The sequence below is a fragment of the Etheostoma cragini genome, chromosome 7, assembly GCF_013103735.1.
Source record: "Etheostoma cragini isolate CJK2018 chromosome 7, CSU_Ecrag_1.0, whole genome shotgun sequence".
NCBI classification, from domain to species: Eukaryota; Metazoa; Chordata; class Actinopteri; order Perciformes; family Percidae; genus Etheostoma; species Etheostoma cragini.
Genome location: NC_048413.1, coordinates 24,755,458 through 24,782,492, shown reverse-complemented (window position 1 = coordinate 24,782,492; position 27,035 = coordinate 24,755,458). Strand labels below are relative to the sequence as shown.

The 27,035-nt window shown below is 39.6% G+C and overlaps 1 protein-coding gene and 1 long non-coding RNA gene across 2 annotated transcripts in view; one reads left to right on the top strand and one right to left on the bottom strand.

Annotated features, from left to right (window-relative positions):
- Nucleotides 1–27,035, top strand: part of LOC117947878 (kelch domain-containing protein 8B-like) — a 136,768-nt gene that overhangs the window by 59,422 nt on the left and 50,311 nt on the right. Inside the window, exon 3 of the mRNA XM_034877230.1 lies at nucleotides 23,864–24,028. Coding sequence (XP_034733121.1) covers nucleotides 23,864–24,028 — 165 coding nt within the window. The remainder of the gene's footprint in view (nucleotides 1–23,863; nucleotides 24,029–27,035) is intronic.
- LOC117947879 lies at nucleotides 3,965–23,514 on the bottom strand. The gene is made up of 3 exons (XR_004657347.1): nucleotides 23,505–23,514; nucleotides 20,890–20,893; nucleotides 3,965–4,059 (listed from the first exon to the last, which is right to left on the bottom strand). It is a non-coding gene; the product is annotated as an uncharacterized LOC117947879 (long non-coding RNA).

The window sequence follows — 27,035 nt, the reverse complement described above, 5'->3', positions numbered from 1 at the left end:
GGTTAGTTCTGGAACTAACCTGGAAGAGAATGAGTGTTGCACTCATTGCGTTGCAAACCACCTTGTGACCTGTCTATACCCACATGGTCCCTTTCCTTTTTGGATGTCATATATATAAAGCTTTCCAACGCTCACATAAATGGAGTGCTAGGAAAAACTTTGGACATTTGGCTCAGCATTGCTGAATCCTTGTACACTTGTGGTACAGCCTTCTTGCTTCTATCTGTGCGTGTGTGGTCCCTTTTGTCTTATGCCGGTCTCCCTGTCAATGCCTCTTTTTTTGTTTGTGTGTTGGTCTGTGTCTTTTTGTGTGTCTTGTATGTGAGCTGCAGACATCCTTCTAGCTGTTTTTTTTTTTGGTGTCTTCCTCCTTTTTGAATTTCCTCTCTTTGTTTTTGTGTGAAACATTTGCGAGGATGGATTGTGGAAAAGGTGACCTGTGCCTTCTTCGGTATGTGTAGTGTACTTTTCTGTATATTGTCATCTAGACCAATGTTTTGCACTTTTGCTTATTTGTTTGTTTAAATAAAACATATAATTTTTCTTAGAATGCCAACATAAAGAATTGGAAGTTGTGAGACATCCGGCGGCACGGGAACAATCCTGTAAATGAAACGTAATCGATATAGACTACACAGAACCTAGTCAGGCTCATCGTATGTACGTTGCTGGGATAAAGCCTGACACTGGATGCCCCTCTGCTCTTGCTATCTCTGACAGAGAGCTGTAACCCAACTCGAGCCCAACAGGCATTTAGATATTTTTGTCCGAGCCTGACCCGACCCCCGATCCGAGCCCCACAGTTTTTCTCATAATCCTAAAAAAAACAAATCCAAGTCAAAATGTCCTTATTTTTTTATAAAAGTTACCAATTGTAGCTTTAGGAGTGCCCATGCTGTTAAGAGCTTCTTAATGTCATCTGTCTGTGGTGCAGAAGATGATGTAAAATATTTGTATTAGTAATTTAGCTATCTGTAAGCTGTGCTGCACAAAACAAACACCCACATCCTGAGTGTTGTAAAGGACACAAGGAAATGTTTTACTGTATACTTGCAATAGTTCAGTGAAGCTCCATTCGCGGTTACAGCCTACAGCTTTCGGCTTACTGCCTTTTAAAATTCATGTCACTGGCTGGAAGTCTGTTTAGGAGCGTAAACTTTGATTGATTTTGCTGCTGCTCGAGGCTGCCAGCAGTCTTAAGCACACATTGAACCTAAAAGAAAAGCAGTGTAGGATTCATGACTAAGCGCGCCATCGACGTCATTCAGTCATAATCTCTGTAGTAAACCCATAGATATAAGCATGATTAATGTATGGATGTGGTAGATGCTTGTTTTCTAATTGAGTTTACTCCAAATGTCACTTAACAAAGAACTTCAGTGTTCTAAGCAAATTCTTTGTTGAGCACAATGTTATTATAACCATTATAACTGGTAGAAATGATAGTCTAATGTAAATGTCTTGGACCCAGAAATGTTGCTTCCTATGAACTTTTATGATTGAAATATCAATCTACAGTCCCAGTGGATGAAATTAAGCTTGGGAAGTTTTATGTTGATGACTATTAGTTAAAGGGTAGCTACTGTTTTTCTTTTCAACCTGGACCCTATTTTTGGATGTTTTTGTGTCTAAGTGACTTATGGGAACACCAATCTTTGAAATAGGTCCAGTATTAAATGAGAATTCCAGTCGATTTCAACATATAGCTCAGGGTGAAGTTTTGAATGTGTTTTTAGCCTCTAAACATGTTCAAAATGTCATTACCAGTGCCTAGCCATGTGCAGTTATTCCTTCCTAGTGAACACAGCGAATTTGATTGTAGAAGATGTGACAGAAAGGCATACAAGTTTTGTTGATTGACTAGTATGGAAAACAATAAATAAACAGAAGCATGGATTAACACAACTTTTATGCCTTTCTGTCACATCTATTGCAGTCAAATTCACCGTTTTCACTTGGAAGGAATACCTGCACATGGCTAGGCACTGGTAAGGACATTTTGAGCCTGTTTAGAGACTAAAAATGGGCTTTAAACTTGCCCTGTTCAAGCTTCTTTAAGCCTGTAGGTTGCAAAATCTAGCAGGAGGATAACTCGGTGTAGACTGCACCGATTGGTTGATTTGTCTCGCTACTGACAGCACAACACATTTGAAAAAAAAACAGAGCTACATGTTAAAATCGACTGGAATTCTCCTTTTAAGCGAGATCGTTGCAGTCGGAAGCGGTGAAACAAGATACACTGCAAGTTAATGGAGCAATTGTCAAGCTTGTATTTACATAAGTGCTCGTTTTGCCACTGACCTTCTCAGATGAACATTCTAAGTGTCAGACAACATTATGGGATCCCTTAAGAGATACACCTACCCTTAAAACATATTTTTTATTTATATTTTTTATATAATTTTTTACGAGGCTTAAATGACTTTTTATTCACATTGAGTCTGGTGGGTTAAGCAAACACAATGTCTCAGATGTTTTTATGTTTAAAAAAATATTTGAAAAACATAGGAAACAGGGACCAGGTTGAAAAAAACGTAGGTACCCTTTAATTTTTTAAGCCTATTTACCTGCGGTGTCTACCCATGAATCAGAATCCGAATCGGCTTTATTTGACACATACAAGGAATTTATCTTTGGATCGTATTGCTCACAATGTGCTTATACATACAAAACAAAACAAACAATATATACACACTATAACAGATACAATATTGACGCAAAAATAAATGAGCTACTTATGTTGTTTAAAAAAAATAGCCCAACATGCAACTTTTAGCAACCAATCTTAATTTCATCCACCAGGGCTGTGATTACTATTTCCATCATACAAGTTCATAGAAAAAAATCATTTCTGCGTTTCATATGGGCTGTATAACATTTTCAAGTGGCCAAAATTATACAAAAGAACTGGACTAATGTGTTAGCACGAGAAAAAGATAGCATCTATTGTTATGTCATTCAGTGTCAGTGTGGATTAGAGTGTTGCACTCAGCTGTAACGCACAGAGCAATGGTGTGGATGATAGCAGAGTTCAACAGGCTGCAGAGCACAATCACCAGGTTTCATGGCTGTTATTAAGAGTGGACCTGATCGCATTATGCACTTATCACTTAAACTCCTAGAACAGCTGATTATGTGGAGTAACATTTTTTATTTTTTATTACTGAAGACCTGGTTTTTAGAAAAGGGACATTTTGAATAATTTTAATGTTAATGAGATAGTCTTGCATTTCTAGACCTTCCTCCACAGCGCTGTGGAGGAGGGTGTGGCTAGCACACACAGCAATCTGTTTTTTTTGGCTTTCCTTTAAACCAATCACAATCGTCATAGACGGCGTTTAGTAATCTTGCCACTGCTTTCAGAATCAACTCACAGGGATCAAGATTTTTTGGGGGCATTTTTAAGTCTTTATTTTTGACGGGACCGCCTTAGACATGAAAGGGGAGAGAGGGGGAATGACATGCAGCAAAGGGCTAAGGTCGGACCCGAACCTGCGGCTGCTGCGTTGAGGACTGAGCCTCTATATATGGTTGTGCTCTACCAGGTGAACTATCCCAAACACAAAACAATCCTAACTGGATTATTTTCCAATAACAAATGATAAAGGATGTTCTCTTACTTCTCAGAGACCACTGATGTGCCCTCCAGCAAGGCGCCGAATACTAGACCGCTCCGAGGAAGTCTTTGCTGCTGCCTCGTGAATTTGACGTAACGTGTGAGAGCCTGTCATGGTCACCTCCCTCTGGGCAAATTAAAGGTTAACAAATGCACAATATGGCCTCTTTCCATGAGCCAATCACGCCATGGTTCAAAACAACTGCTGCCAATCACTGCTGCTGCTATTAATGTTCCACACAGCTTCTTGAATGTATCAGACTCAGTTGTTTATGGTTTTCAGTGAATGAGTACTAGCAATGCTCGATAAAAGTTGACAAAATACATCAAGGACAGGCGTGATACAGAATCCAGGTCATCAGATGGGTGTCCAGGGTCCTGCAGCAGAGGAGCAAATCTGTAATCCAGTTGCACACTCAGTTGTCGGGGAGGCATTTTGTTGCCTCCCCAACTGCCTGGATGATAATGCAGGCTAGCCAGACGTGTCACAAATCTCAGGGCCCGTAAGTCGTCCTCCCATTTCCCATGAAAATTATTTACTCTTAGGCTGTGCACCAAAAGCGAGGACTTCCAGGGAGGACTACCACTTGTTGATTTGTTGCCATTTCCACAGCCCTCCTGTTTTTCTGTAGTCTTGTCGGTGCTGATTAGCCGTGTGTTAGCATGCTTTTGTTTATTGTTTTGGGTCCATGGTAAAGTGGTCTCATTTCCACGTGATCCGTTCACTTCCACGTTTACTTCAAATCTGTGAATTTTGGTTTCCAGAAGTGCAATCTTCTGAAGGCGTTTGTAGTAGTCATCTAAGGAGAAGGGAGGCATCTTGCTGCTAATTAGCTTGAGCTACAGTCACTGTAGGACAGGCGTGAGCTATTGGTAAGCCAAGCTCAGGCAGAAAAATGTTGAAATATGACAATAGCCTACTTTGTCTACAAAAAATGTATAGTCCAGTGATTTACAAGTGTCCAACAAGCTCTGCTCATAGTTTCTCTAAGAGGAAAAGCAAGATTATCAGCAGAAATATGCAAGCAGAGGCAGGAGCAAGCAGCAAAGCGTCTGCAGTGATAGAAGCATGAAGCAAACCCTAAAGAATCCCACCATGCAGGATAAACCATGCGCTCTCCCAATAAAAAACTGAGCATGTTTGTGCGTTCGTGTCATTCTGGATCGCGTCCCCACAGACCTTTGGAGGAGCCTTCAGAAGTCTCTTCCTTTTTTAATGTAGGAGGAGAACAAATGAAGGTGTATGCTTTTCTTCACAGCTCTTTGTAAGGTTCTGGTTCTGAGTTATTCATCATTCAGGATGATATCTGTAGATCTATGTGATACCTGAGCAGTTTTATCTCTCACACTATGGGTGCTGTCTTTTACCTTCACGTTTGACCCGATTGTTCATTGAGCCAAAGGACTTTTTACTTGCGGATACCATCCATCTCTCAGGTGGGAGCATTGAAGGATTTTAGGCTGTTCAGACTATTCATCTGCAGCTAATATGTTATTCTGCCTCACTGTTGGGTTAATGAGAATTTCAACTGCAATCATAATCTGTGATGGGTTATTTTGCTATAGTTATTGAAAACGTAAATAGACATAACTTGATTTCCTCTACTGTATAATTTTTTAAATGTTAATTAATGGGCTACATAAAATGTAAAATCTGTTGACCTACAGCTCGTACACTACCCAGATACTATAACTGCCTGCCTATATTCAACTCACCTTTCTAAAACTTTGATTCTCAGCAAAGATCAAAATCAACAAAGAGTGAAGGTGTGTTTCTCCCTGTCCTGTTGTGCCAACATATGATTAAAGGCACCTTTAACATAGTTAAGTTTATTGGTTCTTATGTAAGAATTTAAAAGCTCAAGGGTCACTTAGTTTGGGGTGTTTTCAACCGGATCGCATGGTTCTTACACGTTATTGAATATTTACATAATAAAATAAAATTAGAAGTCAGCTGTGGGCCCACGCGTCTAGAGTTCCTCTTCAAAGAAGGCGAGTGTTTGGGCAATTTTGGGTGTAATAACTTAATTATTAACCTTGCATGATGGAGGGAAAATATTTAACAAATTCTTCATTCGCCATCACCCACAGACTAGCAGCCTGTATGCCTACAGACACAGATACAACATCATTTCATGTGTTGATTCCCAGAGAAGCAGATTTAAAACCAAAATGTTGAAATTGACTGTTGCCTTCTGTTCAGTGTCTCACACACAATTAGATGTTTGACAGCTACCCTGACAGGCAGAGATATTAATTTCTGGTAGAAAATACAGTTTGGGTTTTCCAGTTTTTCCAGCTTTACTGGTGACTCAGTCTCGTACACTGTGTTGCAGGTGTGCAGGGGATGGTTTTGGGATGCCAGAATTCACCATCGGGCCATCTGCTAGCATCGTAGGCCAACTGAGTGAAGATTCTTTGACAGCAGCTGCCCACTCAACATCCTTAATAATGTACCAGCTCTCGCCCACCCTTCTTTCTTATGACAACCAGTCCGGGCTAACTCACTCTTTCTGAGAACATGCTTGCACATGCATGGGCTTGGTCTATAAATAACAGTACAATTCAGCCTGTGCTTTCTTTAATCTTACTCGGTCTTCACTAATTTGCAGTGAAACTCTGATCAGAACAGACTTGTTGCTGTTGTAGGTTATGATGTGGCTGCTCAAGCTGGTTGGAGTAAATAATGAGTGTGAGAAATGGTGCCACATGGTCACCCACCTGCGTTTCTACCAATTAGATCATTCCGTTATCTGAGCTAGAAAGACCCAGTTTGTTAAATTTTTAAGAGCTTTCAGTGCAGCTATGAAGTTCACCATGTTTCCCATTTTAGTTTAGGGTGTTAGAATGCAAATATTTGCTAATTAGCAGCAGACACAAAGTACAACTGTGGTGGATGTGAAACGTCATTTGTTTTTCATGTATTTAGTCATAAAAGTGCAGGAAAAATTATAATTTGGACCTGGTGATGGCCACAAAATAAAAATCAGGGGATCACCAAATTTATTCAAATTCATCCTTTCAGGAACATGAATGTCAAATATCCCGAAATGCAAAATTTGTTGACATATTTTACTCACAACCATAAAAATTCAGGGAAAAACATTTTCACTTGACGCCATCCCGCTTGGCTTCACGTTTTAACGCTCTGGTGTCTGGTGTTTTTGATGCGCTTTGTCAGGACACCTTGGTGATACTTTTTGACGTGCAGTGTAAAACCACTTTGGGTTAGGAAATGATTGTGGTTAAGATTCAAATATGTATGTTTAAGTGACATGCCAGGTGACAAGAATGGGACACGAACCCCGGTCTCCTGGGTGAAGGTCCTGTGTTGTTTAACCGATCCATCAACCCAAACTCCCCCCTTATGTTGATTTTTGGTCTTTAATACTACTCCCTACCAGGTATAAACGGTGGGGTGATCAGGCTTTTGCTGTTGCAGCCCCGAGACTCTGGAACAAGTTACCCCTTGATATGCGTACTGTTACAGATGTCACTCTTTTTAGGTCCAAACTTAAAACACATCTGTTGAGTCTAGCTTTTAATACGTAGCAGTGGTGTGACAATTTGTATTCTTTTGTTTCTTTGTAACCTTTTCTGATTTTACTGTTCTCTATGTTTATTCTTTCTGTTGTATGTTTTTACTCATTTTGTTAAGCACTTTGGATACCTACTGGTTGTTGTAAAGTGCTATATAAATAAATTTTGATTAATTGATTGATTGATTATTTCTCCTTATACTACGTCATTTTACAACGTGTCGATGCCTATGCCCAATCCAGCCCATACAGACGCTAAAGGGTTCATTGTGCATAAGTATTTTACAAGTTGGGAGCAAGAAGAGCTTAGTCAGGAGATTAACAAAGTCATGGTTTGATCACCAAATTTCACGGCAATCCATGCAATTGTTAATGAGATATTTCAGTTTCGAAATAGTGGAATGATTGCCGGGCTGGCAACCATGGATAAAAACTTCACGTTAAGTCGAATTTTGTTTTCACATTGCCGAAAACGTTTGAGCTCACAGAAAAATGTTGCTTTTGTAGGTAGAGTTAACTCTGCCAGAAATGACTCTCTTTCATGCTTAGGTGACCAAACCGCTACCAATTAAGGATAATAAGGCCACACTGGATAATCTGGTGATGATTTGCCACGGACGCCTGGCATTGAACTGTTTGCTTGCGGTGTCAGGGCCCTTAATCTGGTAGATATTGCATTTTGCTGGTACTAATTGAGACACAGGAGCTGTAAAATGAGTTTGGACACCTGATTTAATTCAGTTGTCCTAATTTGCTGGACGAACATCTTGTCCTGTTGAGTCCGGCAAAGACTTTTTCAGACAACTTCTGTTTCTGACAAATGACTCAGACCTCTCTTGAGCAAATAAAGCTGGCAGCCAATGAATTCTTAACAGCATGCCGTCCTCCACTAATGGCCTTTTGTCAAGAAACACATCACCATAATGGAGAATAATTTGTTATGTACCAACTCACTACCTGAAATAGTGTCTTGCTGTTGTGTGTGATATGAGACAGTGTGTCCCTGTCACCTGTTTTTGATTGTGTGCTAGTGCTTGTGTGTGTAATTGCAGTATGTATGCCGTAATTGAATCATCCAAATTAAACCTTGTGCATGCGGTCTACTGCGATGTCTGCTATGAGGAACATAAAGGCGTGGCTCTGTAACACAGTCTTGACTCTGGGACAACGTCATGTCGAGAAGACAGCAGCTGCCTTGTCTGCAACCTGCTCTGCTTTGGGGAAAGACTCCATTATCTGTTAGCTCCACTCTGTGCAGGAGAAATGCCATATGCACCAAGGTGGCTGTCAAACCATTTATCATTTTAATAAGACAGAGGTGGTTCTGGGTCCTTGAGATGTTCTTCTCTCCACACTGCCATCTCTAGGACCCAAACTCAGTTTGAGCAAGTGAGTGTGAGACATTTCAGGGCTCTGTGGGCACTCTGAAAAATGACTATTGCTGCTTAAGAAATATCTTCTTTTAGCTATTATTTTAATTTTGCACGCCACCAATTTCTACGCAAATGCATTTATTTGCAGTACCAGTCAAAAGTTTTCTCATCCACTTGATTAGGAAAGTGTGTCCAAACTTTTGACTGATACTGTATGTCATAATTAGGAAAGGATATTTGTGTACCGCACACACTGCTGCTAAAAAAGGGCTTCCCGGATTGTTGACGCAAAGGAATGCCACATTAACAATCCTACTCCCTCATTTAGCAACTAGACTCAAGTAGTGACAGAGTGCATATTCAGTCAATGTTTGAAGTGTTTTAAGGGTTGTAAAGATGACGGGCAAATGTGCATACATGCAACATTTATCACTTTGCAATGGTGTGCTGCTGTGATTTGGTGAATATCGTTGTCTTTGGTGTATGAGGCTAGATAGGGAGATCCAAAAATATCTTCTTTATTGTTCTCAAAGGTTACAACCTTCCTTGGAAGAAAAATATCAAAAGGGCTGCCACGATGATTATTATCTGATTTATATGTCAATCATGTTAATTAATGATTTTAAAGTTTCAAGGTATATATGCAAAACAGCAGATAAAATCTGCTAATGATCACATTTGAGAAGCAACAGTATGATCAGCAAATATTGTTTTTTAACTTACTTAATATGATTAATCAATTGTCAAAACTGTTGCCAATCATTTTCTGCAGCTTCATTATTTTGGTTCAAATGCCAGTAATGGTTTAAGAGTTCATTGAGAAGTTGTATTCACTTCACATCAATGATGACTAAAATACTGTTATGCAATAATTCCTTTTGTAAACATAAAGGAGAATATTTACTGTAGATGGTTGACAGTCTACATTAATACTGCACTTATTCCTAATGATTACCTATAAACAAGAAAGATAGATAACTGGAAGTAACAATAAGGTTACATCCACATGCACTGCTCTTGATGATGTTACGTTACCTTTTATATTATGTCTGCGTGCAGACTGGCCTGTTTTGTGGTTTATCCCAGCTGTTTTTGTTAATTTTCATTGAAAATGTAGATTATTTATGAATCCACGTGTTGCTTTTTACCTCAAAGAACCAGTAATGTTGGCTAACATTTCAGCATACTGAAAGGCAAGATGATGCTTATAGCGCAACAGGAAGGAGATGTTTTCAAGGTTTTATGTTAAGTTAACTATGTTTTTAGTTTCTTTTCAGTGGTGCTGGCCCTGAGCTAGAATTCTTTCTGTTTCAAGCACTTGAACATATACTGTAGCTGAACGTTTAAATCCATATGTATCCCTGCGATCTCTGGGGTCATCTACTGTAGCAAAGACTGGAGTCTAATGGCACATTTTTATCAAGAGGGATGCCGTTTGCAAGCTCCTCATTAATTTCCCATGTGATATGTGCTTTGGGGTGGCAGTGTGGTGGGTTTTGAGTAGGAGGCACTTGACATTAACTGCACCACGCTTGCATAAAGTAAAGGTCCAGTATAATTAATGCAAATCAGGAAGGACAGAAAATAATTTGAAACTCTTAAAATTCTTTCAAAAACTGGGGCGGCCATTAGCTCACCTAGTAAGAGCCTTCGCCCTATGTTGGCTGAGTTCTGCAGCGGTGCAGGTTCGAGTCTGGCCTGTTTCACTTTCAATTTGCAGCATGTCAACCCCCATTTCTCTCCTCCTTTCATGTCTATCCAATGTCTGGACAATAAAGGGGAAAGCCCCCCAAAACTAATCTTTCTAATAATTTAAAAGAAAGTCTTTAAAAAACATTTAAAAGTGTTTAGTTAAAACATTTACAATCTAGAGTTTTGAATGACAATACACATCATTTTATTTATTCATTTTTTTGTATTTACAGATGCCGAATGACTATCAATCAACCTTAAACAGCTATTGGGTCTCATGCTTTAACTCCTAAGGAGCCTTGCCTTTCTATCTAACTGCTACTGTGTGATGCATCTTTGGTGTCTGTTTCTTTGTATTTTGGGGCTGTGTTAGAGCTCCTGTGGTTTGTGACAATCCCAGCCACCTGTCTGGTTGTGCTCCGCTGTTCTAGCGGAGCTGTGTTACTTCAGCGAAATCCTCAAAGGAACATTAGCTAACGATCCCATCAGAACTTGCATTACCACCGGGCTTACCAGGGATTACTCACTGCAGAGCACAGCGGAGGAGGGTGCTACAATGTCAGGTAGTGGAATAAGACACCACAGAGAATGGTTCCAGACATATATTTAAGGAGACCAAAGCAATAAAAAGGGATATTTTTTTTCCCTAGGTCAATACTGAGTGTGCATCCTTGATTTCCCAAGAGATTGGCAAGTGTTTTGATATCTCTTTTGGTGATATATTGGAAATTTGTTGTGATTTATGTGGCAGCTGCATTTGGCCATTTCATCCTGTCAGGGTGGTGGAGGGTCGGGCCAAAGGTAAGGAAATAGGCCTACCCTGGATGGGTTAAAAGTCGGTTTCTGGGTTATCAAGATTACATTGATGAACCATTTAAACGCTCCAATTATCCCAATCTGCCTTTTACATAGACAGGTGATTGGGAACAAAACAAGGTTATTCTTATATCTGTGAGTCATTGTGCTGAAGCATGATTAAAGTAGACTGTAGAATCTGCTTGTCTCAGAGGGAACATGGAGGGAACATGAGGAGGCAGGGATCAAATTGTTTCCGATCCAATCCCAAGACTGGCAGAAACGAAACAATGGGCCTTGATTGCTGCTGCCCACAAGCGCTTGAGATAGGTAATTAGTGTGACACACATCTGTGTAGTGGATGAAAGCGGAATACAATTGGGCAGATATATGTGAATCAGGGACTGTGGTTGTCAGACCACATTTCCTAAAGAAATACAAAAAACAAACAGTGAATTAGCGCACTGTTTGGGGGCATTTAACCCTTGTGTTGTCTTATTTGACCCGTTTTTTAATTTTAAAATCAAGAACTTGGCTTTCTTTCAACCAAATTGCCTAAAAATAACATGGATGCCATAAAATGTTGTTCAGGTAAAATTAATGATTACTTATTTTCTTTGTTTTATAAAATGTTATGGCATTTTAAAAAAGTGACCAAAAACTCGGAATAAATGACAAAAAAAGAGACAAAAAGCACTGAGAAAAAAAACAAAATTGTTTTTGTATAATGTAAAATATGACGTATAACGTGATGTAATGTAAAAATAAAAATTGTTTTTTTTGTATGTGTGTGGAAGTATAAGAGACACAAAATAGCACCCCGAATCCCAGGAAAAAGTGATTTTTTTTTTCATAATATGGGAACTTTAAATGAGCACTGTGCATCCAACACACTCATGTTTGTTGTGTTCATGTATCTGATATCTTTCTTCATCCAGTTCATTGTGTCTCCCATGAGAACATTGCAGACGTCCTCAGTAATTGTCAGAGAGACATTTATTCACACAGACGTAGTTTGTTTTGTAGTCAAAGGAGACAGGCTGCGGCGGCCGTGTTTGTGCCAGTGTTGACACTAGCAGAATGACGGGTAACGATGTTGATTTGTCTCTGTGTTTGAACTGTGCAGAGCAAAACCGTGGCTCGCTGTGCGCCGACCTGTCATCAGCTCAGGCAACACAACACAATCACCGCTGTCACATCTGCAGAATGGGACAGATCAGAGACATTCGCCTGTGTGTGTGTGTGTGTGTGTGTGTGTGTGTGTGTGTCTGTTTCAGAGAGAAAGAGAGTGTTAGAGAGAGAGAGAGTCTGCTTATGTGTGTGTCACCAAGAGAAAGACGGAGAAAGAGCAAGATGAATGTAGCTGTTGACTGATCCAGAGTGTGTGTGAGAGTGTGTGTGACCGCCGCAGCCTGTGCTTTGAATCGCCAAGCTGTCAATTTAAGTTTATGTCCGCTACCTTGTGTTTGGAAAAACAAGGACAAGCCTGCACAACATCATAGCTGGCTTGTCTCTGTATCTCATCATCTACGATTGACACACACACACACACACACATACACACACACACACACACACAGACACGTTTGCATCCACTGTTTGCATTGATTTTGTGCTAAATTAACCACAATTAAAGTGCATTGCTAAGCTTCCTTGCCTGTCCTCCTCCATACAACTTCACTTAAAAAAATATCCATACTATCTCTTTACGGCCAACTCTGACATTATGTTTAAGTACATTAATTATCATCTGGTAAAAACTAGACTTTTCACATCTTCTTTTTTTAAACTGAGATTGAAAACATGAAAACAATGGTTTAGAAAACAATCCTTTGGCAGCATCAAGGCACCCACTGCAAGGTATTACAATTATAAATTCTCATTCTCTCTTGTGAAGACAAAACCTGTCCTCACACTGTTGCTGAATAGGCAGGAAGAATCTGTTATGCTCTGCTTTGTGCAAGGCTTACAAATTAAAACAGCAGTTACCAAACAGAGGCACTTTTGGGTGCTCCCAATCATTTCAAGTGTGGCTTTACAGGAAATCTGATTAGTGCAGCGTGCAGAGGGAAGAAGCAACCGGAGATTGTGTAAACAGAGAGTGTTTGTGGAAGGAAAGCAGCTGCACTGATGCATATCCATCGAAATGGAAAGGTGCTTTAAGGGATTAATGATAGCAAGAAGTTTATCTTGTGAAACAGCAGGAACATGTATTTCAGTCAGACTATAACCAGGATGTGTGATAGCAGCACACAGGGAAATGCAGGCATGTTTTAAACAAAGAAAAAAACTATTCGATTTGGCTTCATGCAGGAACATTTTTGCATTTTATCCTAAACCAAATTCAGAAAACATATTTTTTATAATTATTTTTTGTTAAAAATGTTAGTACAATAAATAACTTCAGCTTCAAGTACTTGTTGTTAGAAATCAGAAAAAAACAAGTTTAGCAATGTCAAGAGGCATGCAGTATTAAGGGACCTATAACTTAAATATTATTAAAATATTACAGCTTTAGCTGTAGTGTAATGTAATTGCAGTACTGTCGAAGAATTTAAAAACTGTCCCGATAATGCGAACTGATGTACCTGTGAGACGGTTAAAGGGATTTAACAGCCATGGAAATGAATTTGATTTGAATATTATAGCCTACAGTCGGTGATGTGACACTTTAAGTGATCTGCATAAGACCCAGAGGAAACTGTTTGAATGTGAATTGACTAATTTGTCATGCAAAAATCCTCATTCTAATAAAATCTAAAGGAAAAAAAGTAATCTCAGTAAATTGGCAAGCCTCTATCCATATATAAATTGTGTTTTTCATTTATATTTTAGCAGATTATGGTAACATAGTTGAACACAAAAGCATTGATAGTAAAGGTCCGGTTACAGTGTTTGTGAAATAGGCATTGCCTTAAAGCTTTGGTGGCGTAGGGAGTACTCAAAGGACTAGTTAGTCTTTCCGTTGTCCCTGTACTGTGCTGTTTACTCCTCCCTGACATTTTTACTTCAGGATCAAACCTCATTTCATGCAATAGAGTTATTGAAAAGGGGTAAAAAGACAGAACAAAAACATATTAGGTTTTCCGACTGACAGTTTTTTTTCTTGGCAAAAGCTGTGCAAATTTGTGTCAACATTCTCCAAAGTTGAGCGCATTATCCTTTCCCCCCCCCTAGTGAATCCTTTATTCACAGCAGTTCTAATGAAATGTTGCAGGGACACAGTTTGTGTGAAATACTGGTGTGAAGTGGCCTTTAGGCATTTTAATTCTTAAATCAAACAACAGAGACAGACCGTCCATACTTGGCTTGTATGTCAGACGTGGACCTCACGTTACTTTCACTCAGAAAAAAATCTAAATACAAATGTGATAAGTTAGAGAAGTTCCCTTAAATCAGTTGTAAGTGATTGTGCACCTATTAAGAAATAATCTGTTCAAATTACTGGTTCTTGCATGAGGCCTATTGTTGTTAATCCAGCTGTCAACTGTGTTTTGTGACTTGTACACTCCTTTCTGTTTGTTTTCCATTTGCACAGTCAGGACTGTGTATTAACACCAGATCTTTTATTCAGCATACACAAAAACAATAGAGAGCTTGTTGACCGTGAGGAGATATTTGCTGGATTTGACCAGCAAGCAATATAGCAATATAGTCTAAGATCTTGCAAACATCCTCCACTGTTGGCGACCAAGCAGCTCCACTGGAGCTGTCAGGAGCTACAGGCCTTGCAGAGGGAGACATTGGTGGGATCTCTGAAGGTAGATAAATCTTTTTTTCTGTTACTTTTTTTCTGTTTTCATTTTCTAACCTCCACAATTAGCAAGGTCTATGTGCCTTTAGCTTGAACCACATCACATGTTGTTAAAGCAAGGGAGATTAGAACTAATTGACTTTCCTTGTCACATTCTACTTAGCATAAAGCCAAATTAATGTGCGTACAGCATGTGCAGCGCAGACACTAAATGTCACAGCCCAGTGGGAAGGATCAGGAAACAGGTCAGGAAATTGAATGTTCTGGATGGGTTTATCTGCAAATAGGAGAGGCTACCAGATATCAATACCCACCTATTTTATCCTGGACAAGCGCTTCATCACTTGTTAGCTGATCGATGGCTGCCAATGAGGCTTCATGGTGAATTTAAAGTGGGTTCAAAATCAATGAAAATCAAGCTGTTCTCGTCTGCTTACAGTGCACCCGCATTGTTCAAGACAAACTTTTTACATAGTGCTGCAGTTTTACTTTAGACACATATACTGTAGGTACTGGCAGTTTCCCTTCATGCTTTATCTGTTCTGACTTTCTGACTTTTTGTTCCTTTCTGTGTCAAACTAACTTTGATTTATCCAGGCTTTATCCATTACCATTCTGCTTGTGTCTGCAAAAAAGTAAAATAAAGAAATATTTACATATTTTATATATATATATATATATATATATATATATATATATATATATATATATATATATATATATATATAATATACACACAAGAATCTTGGATAGTGGGAAACATTTTATAGGGCCTTATTTATTGTCATCATTTGAAGAGGTGTATAGCATCAGATATAATTATATACTGTAGATGGTTTTCTACTGTCAAAGTGTCTTATTGTGTACTGAAGTTATCAAAAGTTTTATGTTTGTGGACAACAGATAAGAATAAGAGCCAAAGAATCATTACATACATATACACAATCGTTGTCAGTTAGGAAAGGACATTTTCCATGCTGCGATTTGAAGTGTTTTTCAGAAGGTAATAGTCTGTTTAAGATATGCTGGAAGGGCAGTGTTCAATCATCCCTAACCATAGCACAGTAGTGACAGTGCTGTGAGTGGATATGATTGCAGTCCCAGTGGTAGCTGAACCCTGGAAGCATTAGTTCAACTCTGTGCCTAGTAAGCTGTACAGGGTGCCAGTATAAAAATGGAACAGCATCGCAAAAAAACACTATCTCAATTAACCCAAATAGACAGAAAACACTGTTTTTTATGCTTTAAGTCAAGTAATTACAAAACTTTAAACATAATTCTTTCATTTCACAGTGGCAATAATTAACACAGCCTCTTCCCTATACACTCTTTGATTCCTGTCAAACCTGATAAGAGCTTTACTCAGTCATCCACTGAACTTTTTTTTTATACTGGGTTTCAAATCAAAAGCTAATTTCCTGAGTGCCTGATTTCCTAAACACGGTTTAGAAATGTACAGAGGACATTGGCTCACCACTGCCATGCCAGTTCCCCACAAGAGCAGTATAAGTCCTTGAATTATGATTTTTGAATTGCTGCCTGAGTAGCACTGTTACTGTTTTAGGAGGGCAACAGGTTCACTGCTGTCATATGAATCATTGATTTCAAGAAGACACTGAAAGTCAGTAGATGCCAAAGTAATGGGTAAGGTTTGTGCTGCAAGATTGTGATTTAAGTTAAGGAGAGTGAATTAATCCAGTGAAGGCCATGGAAAGGTCTGCAAAGTTCAGCTTTTTGTTTGCTGGTTAGTTCAGAGGCGCTTTCTGAGAGGAGTGAACTTCTCTTACTAATTTGAAAGTAATTGAACTCCATGCCTTGTCTTTTCTGGCGTTGTCCTTATTTAAAAGATCAAAAGGATCTGTCGTGTTGCATTATGTTTTCCACCTCCAAGATGAATCTCTGGTCATCGGTGGTGTTGTGTTGTAGAGGAGACATGTACAATATTGGGTGTGTATTGTTAGTGGTATAGTGGTCATGACGGGAGCAAAGCAGGAAGTATATCACCTTCACTTTCTGCGTTACATACCTAACAGCAAGTAAATAAAAGTAAGTCACAATCTTTTTCTTAATTTAATTTAAGTAGTTTTTCCTAATCCTAACTAAACTGTGGCTTTGCCAGCTTTGCTGCCAAACTTTATCTGCTTTGGTTTAAATATAAGGTATTTTGTATCTGAATATTTGAAAAGTAGGAAAAAAGTATTAATTAGTTTTTGTCAAAAGTATGTAGTATTTTCTTATTCTTTTTTCCCCCCAAACTACAGCAATGCAAGATGGAATTACATAGGAGAGATTGTAAAAAAAACACAAATTTGGGAACCCTGAGGTGGAAAACACAATTTATTTTTGAGAGAGAATGTGTGTGTAAAAAAAGAGCCTTAGAAAAAACAAATAAACAGAACAGGAAACAGGAAATGGAGCTATAAAAAGGGATCTGATCTTTGGAAGCCGGGGAAATGAGAATACATTAATTAGCCCATGTAACAAGCAAGGCATTGTTAAAGCCGCAAGGAGTATCTCTCTCAGTCTGTGTTTGTGTGTGTGCGTGTGTGGGTGTGTGAACAAGACATTGGACATTAGAGAGTCAAAGTCATAGACAGAAGACGGCATGGGCAAAGTGGCCATGTGCCCAGGGCCCTGACGGTCCAGGGGGGCCCCTAAAGATCTGATGAATTGAAATTTTACTATCGTTGTGTTACGCCAAGAATTCATTCACGGTACATCACGGTATTTCAGAGCCGCCCCTTGTCAACAGGCAAAACTGCTTGGGACTATTGCCCGTTGGGGGGCCCCCGAGGGCCCTCCAGTAGAGGTATGAAGGAGTTGTTTTCATCTCTTTTGAGGGGCAAATATAGTTGGGAGTTGTCCGCAAAGAAGTAGTTGGAGATGCCATGCTTTATTATGTTTTCTAGGGATAGGAGATATAGGGAAAAGAAAAGTGGTCCAAGAATTGAGCCCTGTGGAACACCACAAAGAAGGGGGACGTAGATGAACCAGTAGAAGTCCCCAAGCTACTGAAACGACACCACTTGGAACGACACCTGCTGCCAAACTACTTTTGATTCTTTTTGTAAGTTTAGAAGCTTTTATGGCGGATTTTTCTGCCCAACTTTGTATTAGTCATTTCACTGCTACATGTAGCTGCAGGCTAACCTTAGAGAAACATGTTGGCTTGGTTGGCAATGTACGTTTCTCTCCAGTTTCGGATCACATTCCTGCTGAAACATGTCCAGTTGTGTATTTTTTTGGTTTAAAATCCATTATCTGTGATTTGTCACTTTTGAAAGTGTGGCTATTACAACTCTATTACAGTCCGTCTCTGGCTGCAATGATGGACGCGATCAGTGTCGCATTGTAGCAGGTTTCAGATAAATGTCTGTTTAATGGTGTTGACGCCATAGATTTGACGCCGGCGCACTAAGCGCAGCATTGCTCTAAGATTATCCTGACAAATTTTTGTGCTCGATCTGTCAGAATTCGCTCGCTGTTTTTAAGGAAGAGGCGTCATATTGCCCGTTTTCAGTTCTAAGTCGAGCTCTACAGACATTTAAGTTTAATTCAGTTTTTTAGTCCACTGCCTGACTGCTGAAACATACCTCGACACTATTATTTCAGAATAGTCTCCTGGGTTTATGTCAAATCTGTCTTTTCGCAGTTCATTTCCTGCTACTATTTAACCTGGGAAATCTACCAGAGTGTAAGTATAAAAAAGAAAATAATAATAACAATTATATATGTGTGTGTTTGTGTGTGTGTGTGTACTCAAATTGTTACTGCAGGTCTGTGTTCTCTACATTCGTACGACTGAAAGGAAGCTGCTTTCTCTTCTGTCCTGCCTCCAGTGTGAATCTAAACTCAGTGCCTGAACCTGCTTCTTTTATGCAGCCGTTATTTATGGTTCTTTTCCTCACAGTGGGCCGATTTCTTCAAGCCAATAATACACTTTGATCTTTTCCTTTTGAAAGGTGGTCTTTAGATGGAGGTTCAGACGGGCAAATTGATTGACCCTTTTCCTCACTAAGGAGGACATTGGGATTTCTCCAGTACTGTATATAGTATTGACTCCTCTGTGTGAGTGTATGTCACTAGCTTAAAGTAATAGGTGGTTTGATGGCAAACCTCACCAAAGAATTGCTTATCTTTCAAGGATTGAAAAGGAATCCCATCCTGCAGACAGTTTGACTTGCCTAAATACTGCTTTGCTGCTCTAGCAGAAGTGTTTTAGACGATACTGAAACGCTGAACTGGAACTGAAACTCAAAGGAATATCGTGTGTGACATTGCTTTTAATGGACTTAAGTTGCCAATGTTTTAGTGTCGAATGTCTATGCCAAGTGTCCACATGGCTCATCGATCTATCCATGGAGACTCAAGACTGCAATTGCTGCAAAAATTGCAGAAAATTGCTTGTTTTTGATGCAATATCCACTCCTGCCAATTACAGCATGATAAATGTCACACACACACACACACACACACACACACACACACACACACACACACACACACACACACTATTTCCATTTATTTTGAGGGTTTAAAATATCACTCCCTCTTCTGCTCTCAATTTTCATAGCCCTCTCTCTCCTTTGTCATCGTCTTTCTCGCTCTAAATATGTTTATTCCAGCCTGAGTCTAGATTCAGGAGGCCTCTAAAAATAGGAGCACTAGTCTGATGATTCATTACTGGTCATATAAGCGCTTTAATAAACTAACTAGAACTTTAAAGGCCTACAGGTTATCACTAAACCAATGTTTCCTAAGTGGGCAAAGCCCTTAGAAGAAAAGAAACTTCTAAAAGAGTGCGTTTTAAGAGTCCATGGGTGAACGGACAAATACACTTTTTTTGTCAGCGTTACATAAGACTTGTCTGAGAACTCTGCCTTAAAGGTATACTTCACTGATTAGTATTTAGCTTTGTAGCAGTAGAAACCCGGTAGTATTTTTGAATGACCGTGCTTCCTTCCCTCAAGTCCCCCAGACTAGATTTCTCTGTATTATGGGACTTGACAAAAGCCTCTGATGAGGCAAAAATCTTCATTTGCCGTCATCGGAGGGATTTTTGCCCAGAGGCTATGAACTACAGCTAGTTCCCCAAATTTTTAAACTGCCCACGCAGAGGTAGGACTATCTCCAGCCGGTCAAATGTCAGCCATCTTGAAACTACGCATTGCTAACAGGTTTTCTCTTTTTAGCCGCAAACCTACGATTGTAAGTAAGTAGTTTGAATGTGCATTTGTGTACCACCGAGATACATTGGTACTGATGGTCGAAGAATTTGAAGGAAATTTGATTAAAGACGGAATCCTCGACACACTACGCAAACTTCACTTGCTACGGAGACCAGCACCTTAGCCAGCAGTGTTGCTCGATGCTGCTAGCCGGGGGTCATCCAAACCGGTGAAAGGCAGAACGAGGGCAGGACTATAACCTAGGTGGGAAGCTAACGCTATAGACGGCCACCTGTCCCATCAATAGCTTGCAAGTGTCCGCTCATTAGACAACAAACTGGACCACATCCAAATGCAACAAAACTTATCATTGTCCCTTTTTCTCTCAGTAGAATAACTTGATTTGTTTAGCAGAAACGTGATTTAATGCAGCTTGAACAGGATTTATTATTATTTTCAAGGCAAAAATACACTTAGATTACTTTAATGTTACTTTGATGATTGGCTGTTTGAAAAACATATCTAAAGTAACACTTAACTTAATATTATAGCCAAAATAAATCTTGCTTCCCCCACAGTTCCAGGGGGCAAAGCATCCAATACTAGCTGAAGGCTGCAGTGGGGAGGATGCAAATGGATAAGGAGTAATGAAAGGAGAGATGAGAGAAGGATAAAAGGATATAATGATAGGCAAGAGAAGAAAGAGGGTGACGAGGGACATGTGAAGTCAATTAAAACGAATGAGAGGAAAAGGGACTGAAAATGATGAAATAAAAATAAAAGTAGCAGGGAGAGGAGGATGCAGCAGCCCCCACCCCCACCCCTCCACACACACATGGTTGTAAATTATAAAAAAAGAAAATGATGGGACGGGCAGTGGGGTATCAACAAGAACAGAGTTTTTACATCAGCGTTACAAAAGAGAAGGACAAAATTTTGAAGCTTAATCTACTAATCTGTAACAAGACCCATACACTAAAACATTTGCACTTTTACACGTCTTTTAAAATTTTTTTTTTTCCAGAAATCGTATTTATGTTATCACTAAGCTGCAGGTAGAAACTCTTTACTGGTTTGCCTTTGATTGGTGACAGATGTTGTTCACACAGCACCAAACAGCCAAACAGCCACCCCATAATAATAGGTTATGGGTTACGCTGTGGTTGCCATGGAGTCTCCCAGGGTGACGGACAGAGAATAGAGCATGCTTTCCTTAATTAGAGATGATTGCATGTGATCAGACCGCGCCTGGGCCAAAAGTAGTTTAGTTTCCTTGATAGAAAACAGATACCTTATGATAGTGGTGTGCCACTGTGTTTTATAGCCTTATCCTTGATTGCTCTTTTAATAAGAATATTAACTGTAAATAAAAACATAGATTTGATGCTCTGTTTTTTCTAAAGAAGAGACACAAGAGGACTAATGTCTGCATTGTATAACGTTTGACAGTAAATTTACAGTTATATACTGGCAGCAGCTTCACAAGTAAACTACTGTTTATTTACAGTAAGTATACTGTTTTTATTTTACTGTCAGATTTATAATTTATTTGATTTTACAGTAATATACTGGCTGCGGTGCATTGTTGTTAACAGTAAATACCTGTAATTTGTAACATTCTCAGATAGTGCTCTAATATTATTTTTTCCATTCTTCCACTTTGTGCAATAAGGTGTACCCCTCTTTCAACTGGGTATATTTTGATATAATTTATAAGTGTTAATAAACTGTATTTAAACATGTGCACTAAGTGGAAACTGGGATGGAAAAAAAACGTGTCTTTGTGGTTCATAAATATTCCTTTTTGCACCTTGATAATGATAAATGTGAATGAAAATAATGCACAGTACTGCTTCATTTTGAAACGTATTTAAAGAAGTGCATGTTTTAAGCTGTCTTTTCTTAGAATATATTTGGATCAATGTGTAATATAGCATGAGAGTGTTGGAGCAAGTCACATGTTGCGATTTATTGGCTTATATAAGCCAAAAGTGCCCCATAGAACACATTTAGAAGAACACTTTTCCCAGGTTTCCTCTGGGCACCTAATCTCAGTGAAAACAGGTTTGTATTTCATTGTACATGGAAATGCTTATCATGCTGCTCACACATAGTGGCTGTTGGAAGTGTAAAAGCAATTTAGTCTGACAGATGTCTTGACAGTTATTGTGCTGTTGTGAATCGGTTCACGCACAGACACACATGTGAAATAGTTTCCTGTATATAGACACTTAGTGATACACGCGCACACACACAGACACACACCCCCACACACACACACTGCAGCAGCGTGGCAGCAATTTGTGGGTGGCAGTAGCTAAGTCCGTAGGGGGTTGGGTTAGGAACCGGAGGACTGGTAGCTGGAGCGATGCCAGTTCACCTCCTGGGTACTGCCAATGTGCTCTTGAGCAAGGCACCGAACCACCATCAGCCGCTCACCCGGCAGCCTACCCACACTGACATCTCTCCCTTAGTGCATGTATGGGACCTGAGCGTGTGTGTATTTCAGGCTTGTGTGTAATAACAACAGAGTGTAAATTGTAACTTCCCCAAAGGGGATCAATGAAGATTAAAATGATCAAATTACATTTTTTCCCTACTATGCGATTAAATGGTGATTTAGAAGATCACCATTAATTAAAATGAGTTTTTTGGTTAGGGTAACCCTAGTAACTTGCAACACATTCTCATGAACGTGGGAGAAGGTCACTCAGATCATTTAGGATACAGCTAATTTGTCAGCACCCACTGCCATTTAGAATGACACCTATACAATTATAATAATACCTTTTCATTAAGTTGCACACTAAATGTCCTTACAAGCAATCTTGGTCCCCAGAAGATGAAGCCTACTGACTTTCATGATCACCTGGATTCTCCTCCACAAGGATATTATGGTTTAGAGTAAAATGTTGTAGTTTTTAAACTCCTTTATGGATTATCATCACTTTGCATATACAGTATAAAGCTCCTGTTTATAGAGAGATCTTTACAGCACCAAACATACTTACATTGTATCTTGTGCTGCTCAACCCACTTAACTCCCTGGGGATTTGAAGACATTCTTTTTAACAAACCAAGGAGTGTTTGAATATTTTCCTCCATCCCTGGCTCGCCCCGCCGCTCCAAGTGGTTGCATTGCAACATGCTTTATAGGATGAAAGTGTCCTTGCTGCGTCATTTATTTTATGTTCAACAGTCAAATTGGATTTACTCTTTCATAACTTCTAAACTGCGAGGCAATCACACTGTGTTGAGCTGCAATCCGAGTGACAGATTTATTATTGCTTTATTCTTTGCAGTTTAAGTCACAGCTCTGTGTATCTGTCATCTCTCTGGGTGGCTCACCCATCTCCATCCCTCTTTCTCCCTCAGATTAAGGTTGTCACAAGTGCCAATGCGCTTTTTATCTAAAACACTGGCATGACCTCTCTTGTCCGCTCCGCTCCTCTACTGTCCTTTCCTCTCCTGTCCCCTCTTTGTTTCTTCTTTTCTCTTCTCTTCCATGATCTTTTCTTTCCATCTCCAGTATTTCAGCAGTTACACCCAGTTTTGCTTGCTCAGCACTCTTCCTTTTCTTTGCCTCTCTGTATATTCTGACACTGCAGTGGTTGGGGATAGTTTGCGGTGTTCTTGTGAAAAAGTTATTCAAAGGGTCATCTGGAAGCTTCTCAGACCCGGACAGATGAGACGGATAGCAGACTAGAAAGATAGATCAGCAATGACAGGACAAAAGGGCACTGCGATGCATCACTTCCTCTGCTGTTGGAGAGGTGTTGGCACCTTCATTCACCTCACATTAACGTGCTAAAAAGCTTGAGAGCAAATGTTTGTTGACTACATTGTTGCACCAAGGGAGTATATTATAATAAGCTCTGTAAAAGCTGTTAATATACTGTGTGGGACTCTCTTGTATGTCTGTGCAGATGGAAAGGTGTATGCGCTGGGAGGTATGGGAACCGACACAACGCCACAGGCCCTGGTCAGGGTTTATGACCTGGAGAAGGACCAATGGCAGCCGATGACCTCCATGCCCACGCCGCGGTACGGAGCCACGCCCTTCGTAAGAGGAAATAAAATCTACGTGATGGGTAGGAAACAAGATCTCATCATCTAATTTCTCTTTTTGGTATCTCTTCGTTGCTCAATGTTGAATTCACCAACACTGTTTCTATCCCAGTACTTCCCAGACGTCGTCATACTCAGATTCTAGTTAAAATATGAGTGGAGATATGGAGATACTGCTCCATTGGGCTGTGATTATGGGGCGTGTTTCAACAGAACCAGGAAATTCAGCCAATAGACCCAACAGTTTGGAAAACGCTATTGACGTTACATCCACGTTGCATGCTTTACAGCATACAAACATCCCTCGGATGTATCATGAGCTAAAACCACAGATGTATTAATAGAAAAAATTGTGAATTACAACCCTTAGCTGTATCAATTATTACAGCTACTGGATTTTGGGTGAACCATCAAATGAGCATTCGCAGTGCATGGCAACAGAGCGGGTGCAGTCCTGCGGGTCTGCTCGCGTTCATCAGTACGTTACTGTTGAACATCTGTCCATCATCGTATAAAACATGGCCTTACAATTTGATTGGTCGTAACAGCTCTTGTTCAAACATAGTTGCTCCACAACGGATCAAGACTGAAGTTCCCAACCTCAAATATTGTGGGCGGGGCTTTGTTTGATCTTTTTAAACCCAATTAAACGTGACTTTAACCTCCCCACATATATGACATAATATTAAGCTTAAAGTGCAACTTCAACCCAATTTTTTCCTATGTTTTTTGTGTCTAGGTGACAAATGGAAACAACAATCTGTGACGTTGGTCTAGTATTAAGCGAGATCAATGCTGACGGGAGTCAATAAAACAAGCTACAATATATATAAGTTATGGGGCAATCGTGCAACTTCTATTTACGTTCACAAAAGTGCTTGTTTTGCCAATGCCAGGCTCAAATTAAGTGTCTGACAACATTAAGGAAAGGCATTCTATGGAAATCGAGGTTTGTTAAAGTGTATGATCCTTTTTTTAAACCAAAAAATCCACAAAATTCTAATTACCAAGGCCAACAGACATCAAGTAAATAAACCATCATTTTAGCATTGTAAAATAAAGTCCACAGAAACAAAATAAAGCTATAAATATCTTCTTTTTTTTACAACTCTAATTTTGGTTGAAAAAAACACATAGTTTTCCAATTTACATGTGAAAAGATGTTGGCACTATACATTGCTAAAGGTTTCTGGTTACAGCGTTCTCGCTTAACTGGACCAATTTCAAAGATTGTTGTTCCCATCAGTCATTTGCACACAAATATAACGGAAAATAGGGTCCAGGTTAAAACAAAACTAAATTACCCTTTAACTGAAATAATATGGGCCCTTTCTCATCACTCACAAAAAAGAAGTAATCAGCTGCTGTGCAGATTTGCAAATAAAGAACCGGCTTAAAATAGATAGTGATGATGACAGATTGGATGCGTCTCAATCCTCAGGCTTTGTTGCTTCTGATAAATTACATAATATGCGGACATTTGGTACAAAATTGGCCCTTTCTATGGAAATTATCCTTAATCCACAAACCGTCAAATTCACAATGCTCCGTGCTAATAGCCACACACATTTACAGTGAAATCATTAGCATCTACTGAGAGTTGGTGTCATCTGAATTGAGTTTATAAGCAGTGTCCTCTACTTAAAATCATGCCGTGTTCTTTTACAGTCTGAAAGTGTGTGTTTGAGTACACCAACAGCACTGACAGACTGGCATATTAAATCTCTCCGTCACGTTTAAATTCCTTATCTGGCGTTTTGAGAATTTTGCTGCACCCTGTCCGTCACTGCAGTGTTTGCAGATAGCGGTTGCAGGTCACGTGCAATTCATGGTGCTATCAGCAGTGACAATCCATGCTTTGGGAATTCACCCCTCCGTGCTTATGTAGAGTAGATAAAAGGATTGTGACTGCAAGGTGTAATTGTTCCAGTCTGTCTTACCCAGTCCCTCTGTTTTAGGCTATTTCTCTTATGCAGCAAACACACCAACTGAACCGTGTGTCTAGAGCTGTGTGAGTTCTGTACTGTACTGTTTTCAACATAAGCTTTTCAGCTTTGTGACATTATCCGCCTGGCGGTTTTTAGAGCTGTGAAAGTAAGTGATGGAAAGACAAAAAATTTGTCTCTCAGCTCTGAGGAATCTTACAATCTTGGTACAATATTGAACAGAAGGACCGAGTTGCAGCTAAAAGCTGCTTTGTAGGAGAGAAAAGAATTGCGTTTAAAGTGCAGATCCTGTGTTTTTTTTTTTCTTGCAGAGCACGGTTGACATCCAGTCGTTTTCCAGGCCTGATTAGAGGTTTCTACATTATTCATCGTTGCGTCTTTTTGAAGGACTGTTACTCAGTGTTTGACCTTTGGCCTTTTGGGGAGCCATTAACCTACAATGACTTACAAAGATACATAACAGCTACAAGTGTATGCACTGTACAGGATTTACTATATTATACTTATTAACAGGAATTGATAGTCAAACAGCACACAAAAGTCTATAAACAAAGCGTCAGGCTGTCTTTGACATTTCACATGAATAGTGGTTAAAGTTACTCAGTCAGCCAAAGAATACCATAATGACTCCGTTCATTTAGACCTAAGCAACGCACCCCAGGCTTCAATCCTTAACAAACAGCCATGTATATCGGCTCTTCCAGTCTTTCCACAGCTGGCTGTTCCACTTCTACGGGAGAGAGGAGCAAGAGGAGTTAGCATTGTGACCGGCCTCTGACGAGCTGTCACCACCACCATCCTCAGCCAGAGAGTACATTATTTCTTCATCTCCTTCTTGCGTTGTCTCCCCGTTGGGAGGTGGGCTAACAGGGCTTGCAGCACATGAATCGGTCGTGCTATTAACATCATCGCTAAATGAATTAAACTGTTTTCTTTTTGCAATGGCTATGTGATGCTAACTGCTGATTGAATCTCAAGGACTTTGGGGACCAATGCATGGCCTCATACGTTTAAAGTTTTTCTACAAATCTTGCACCGCACCGCCTTTGCCATGAGACTTGATGCTCATGACAAAAAAAAAGAA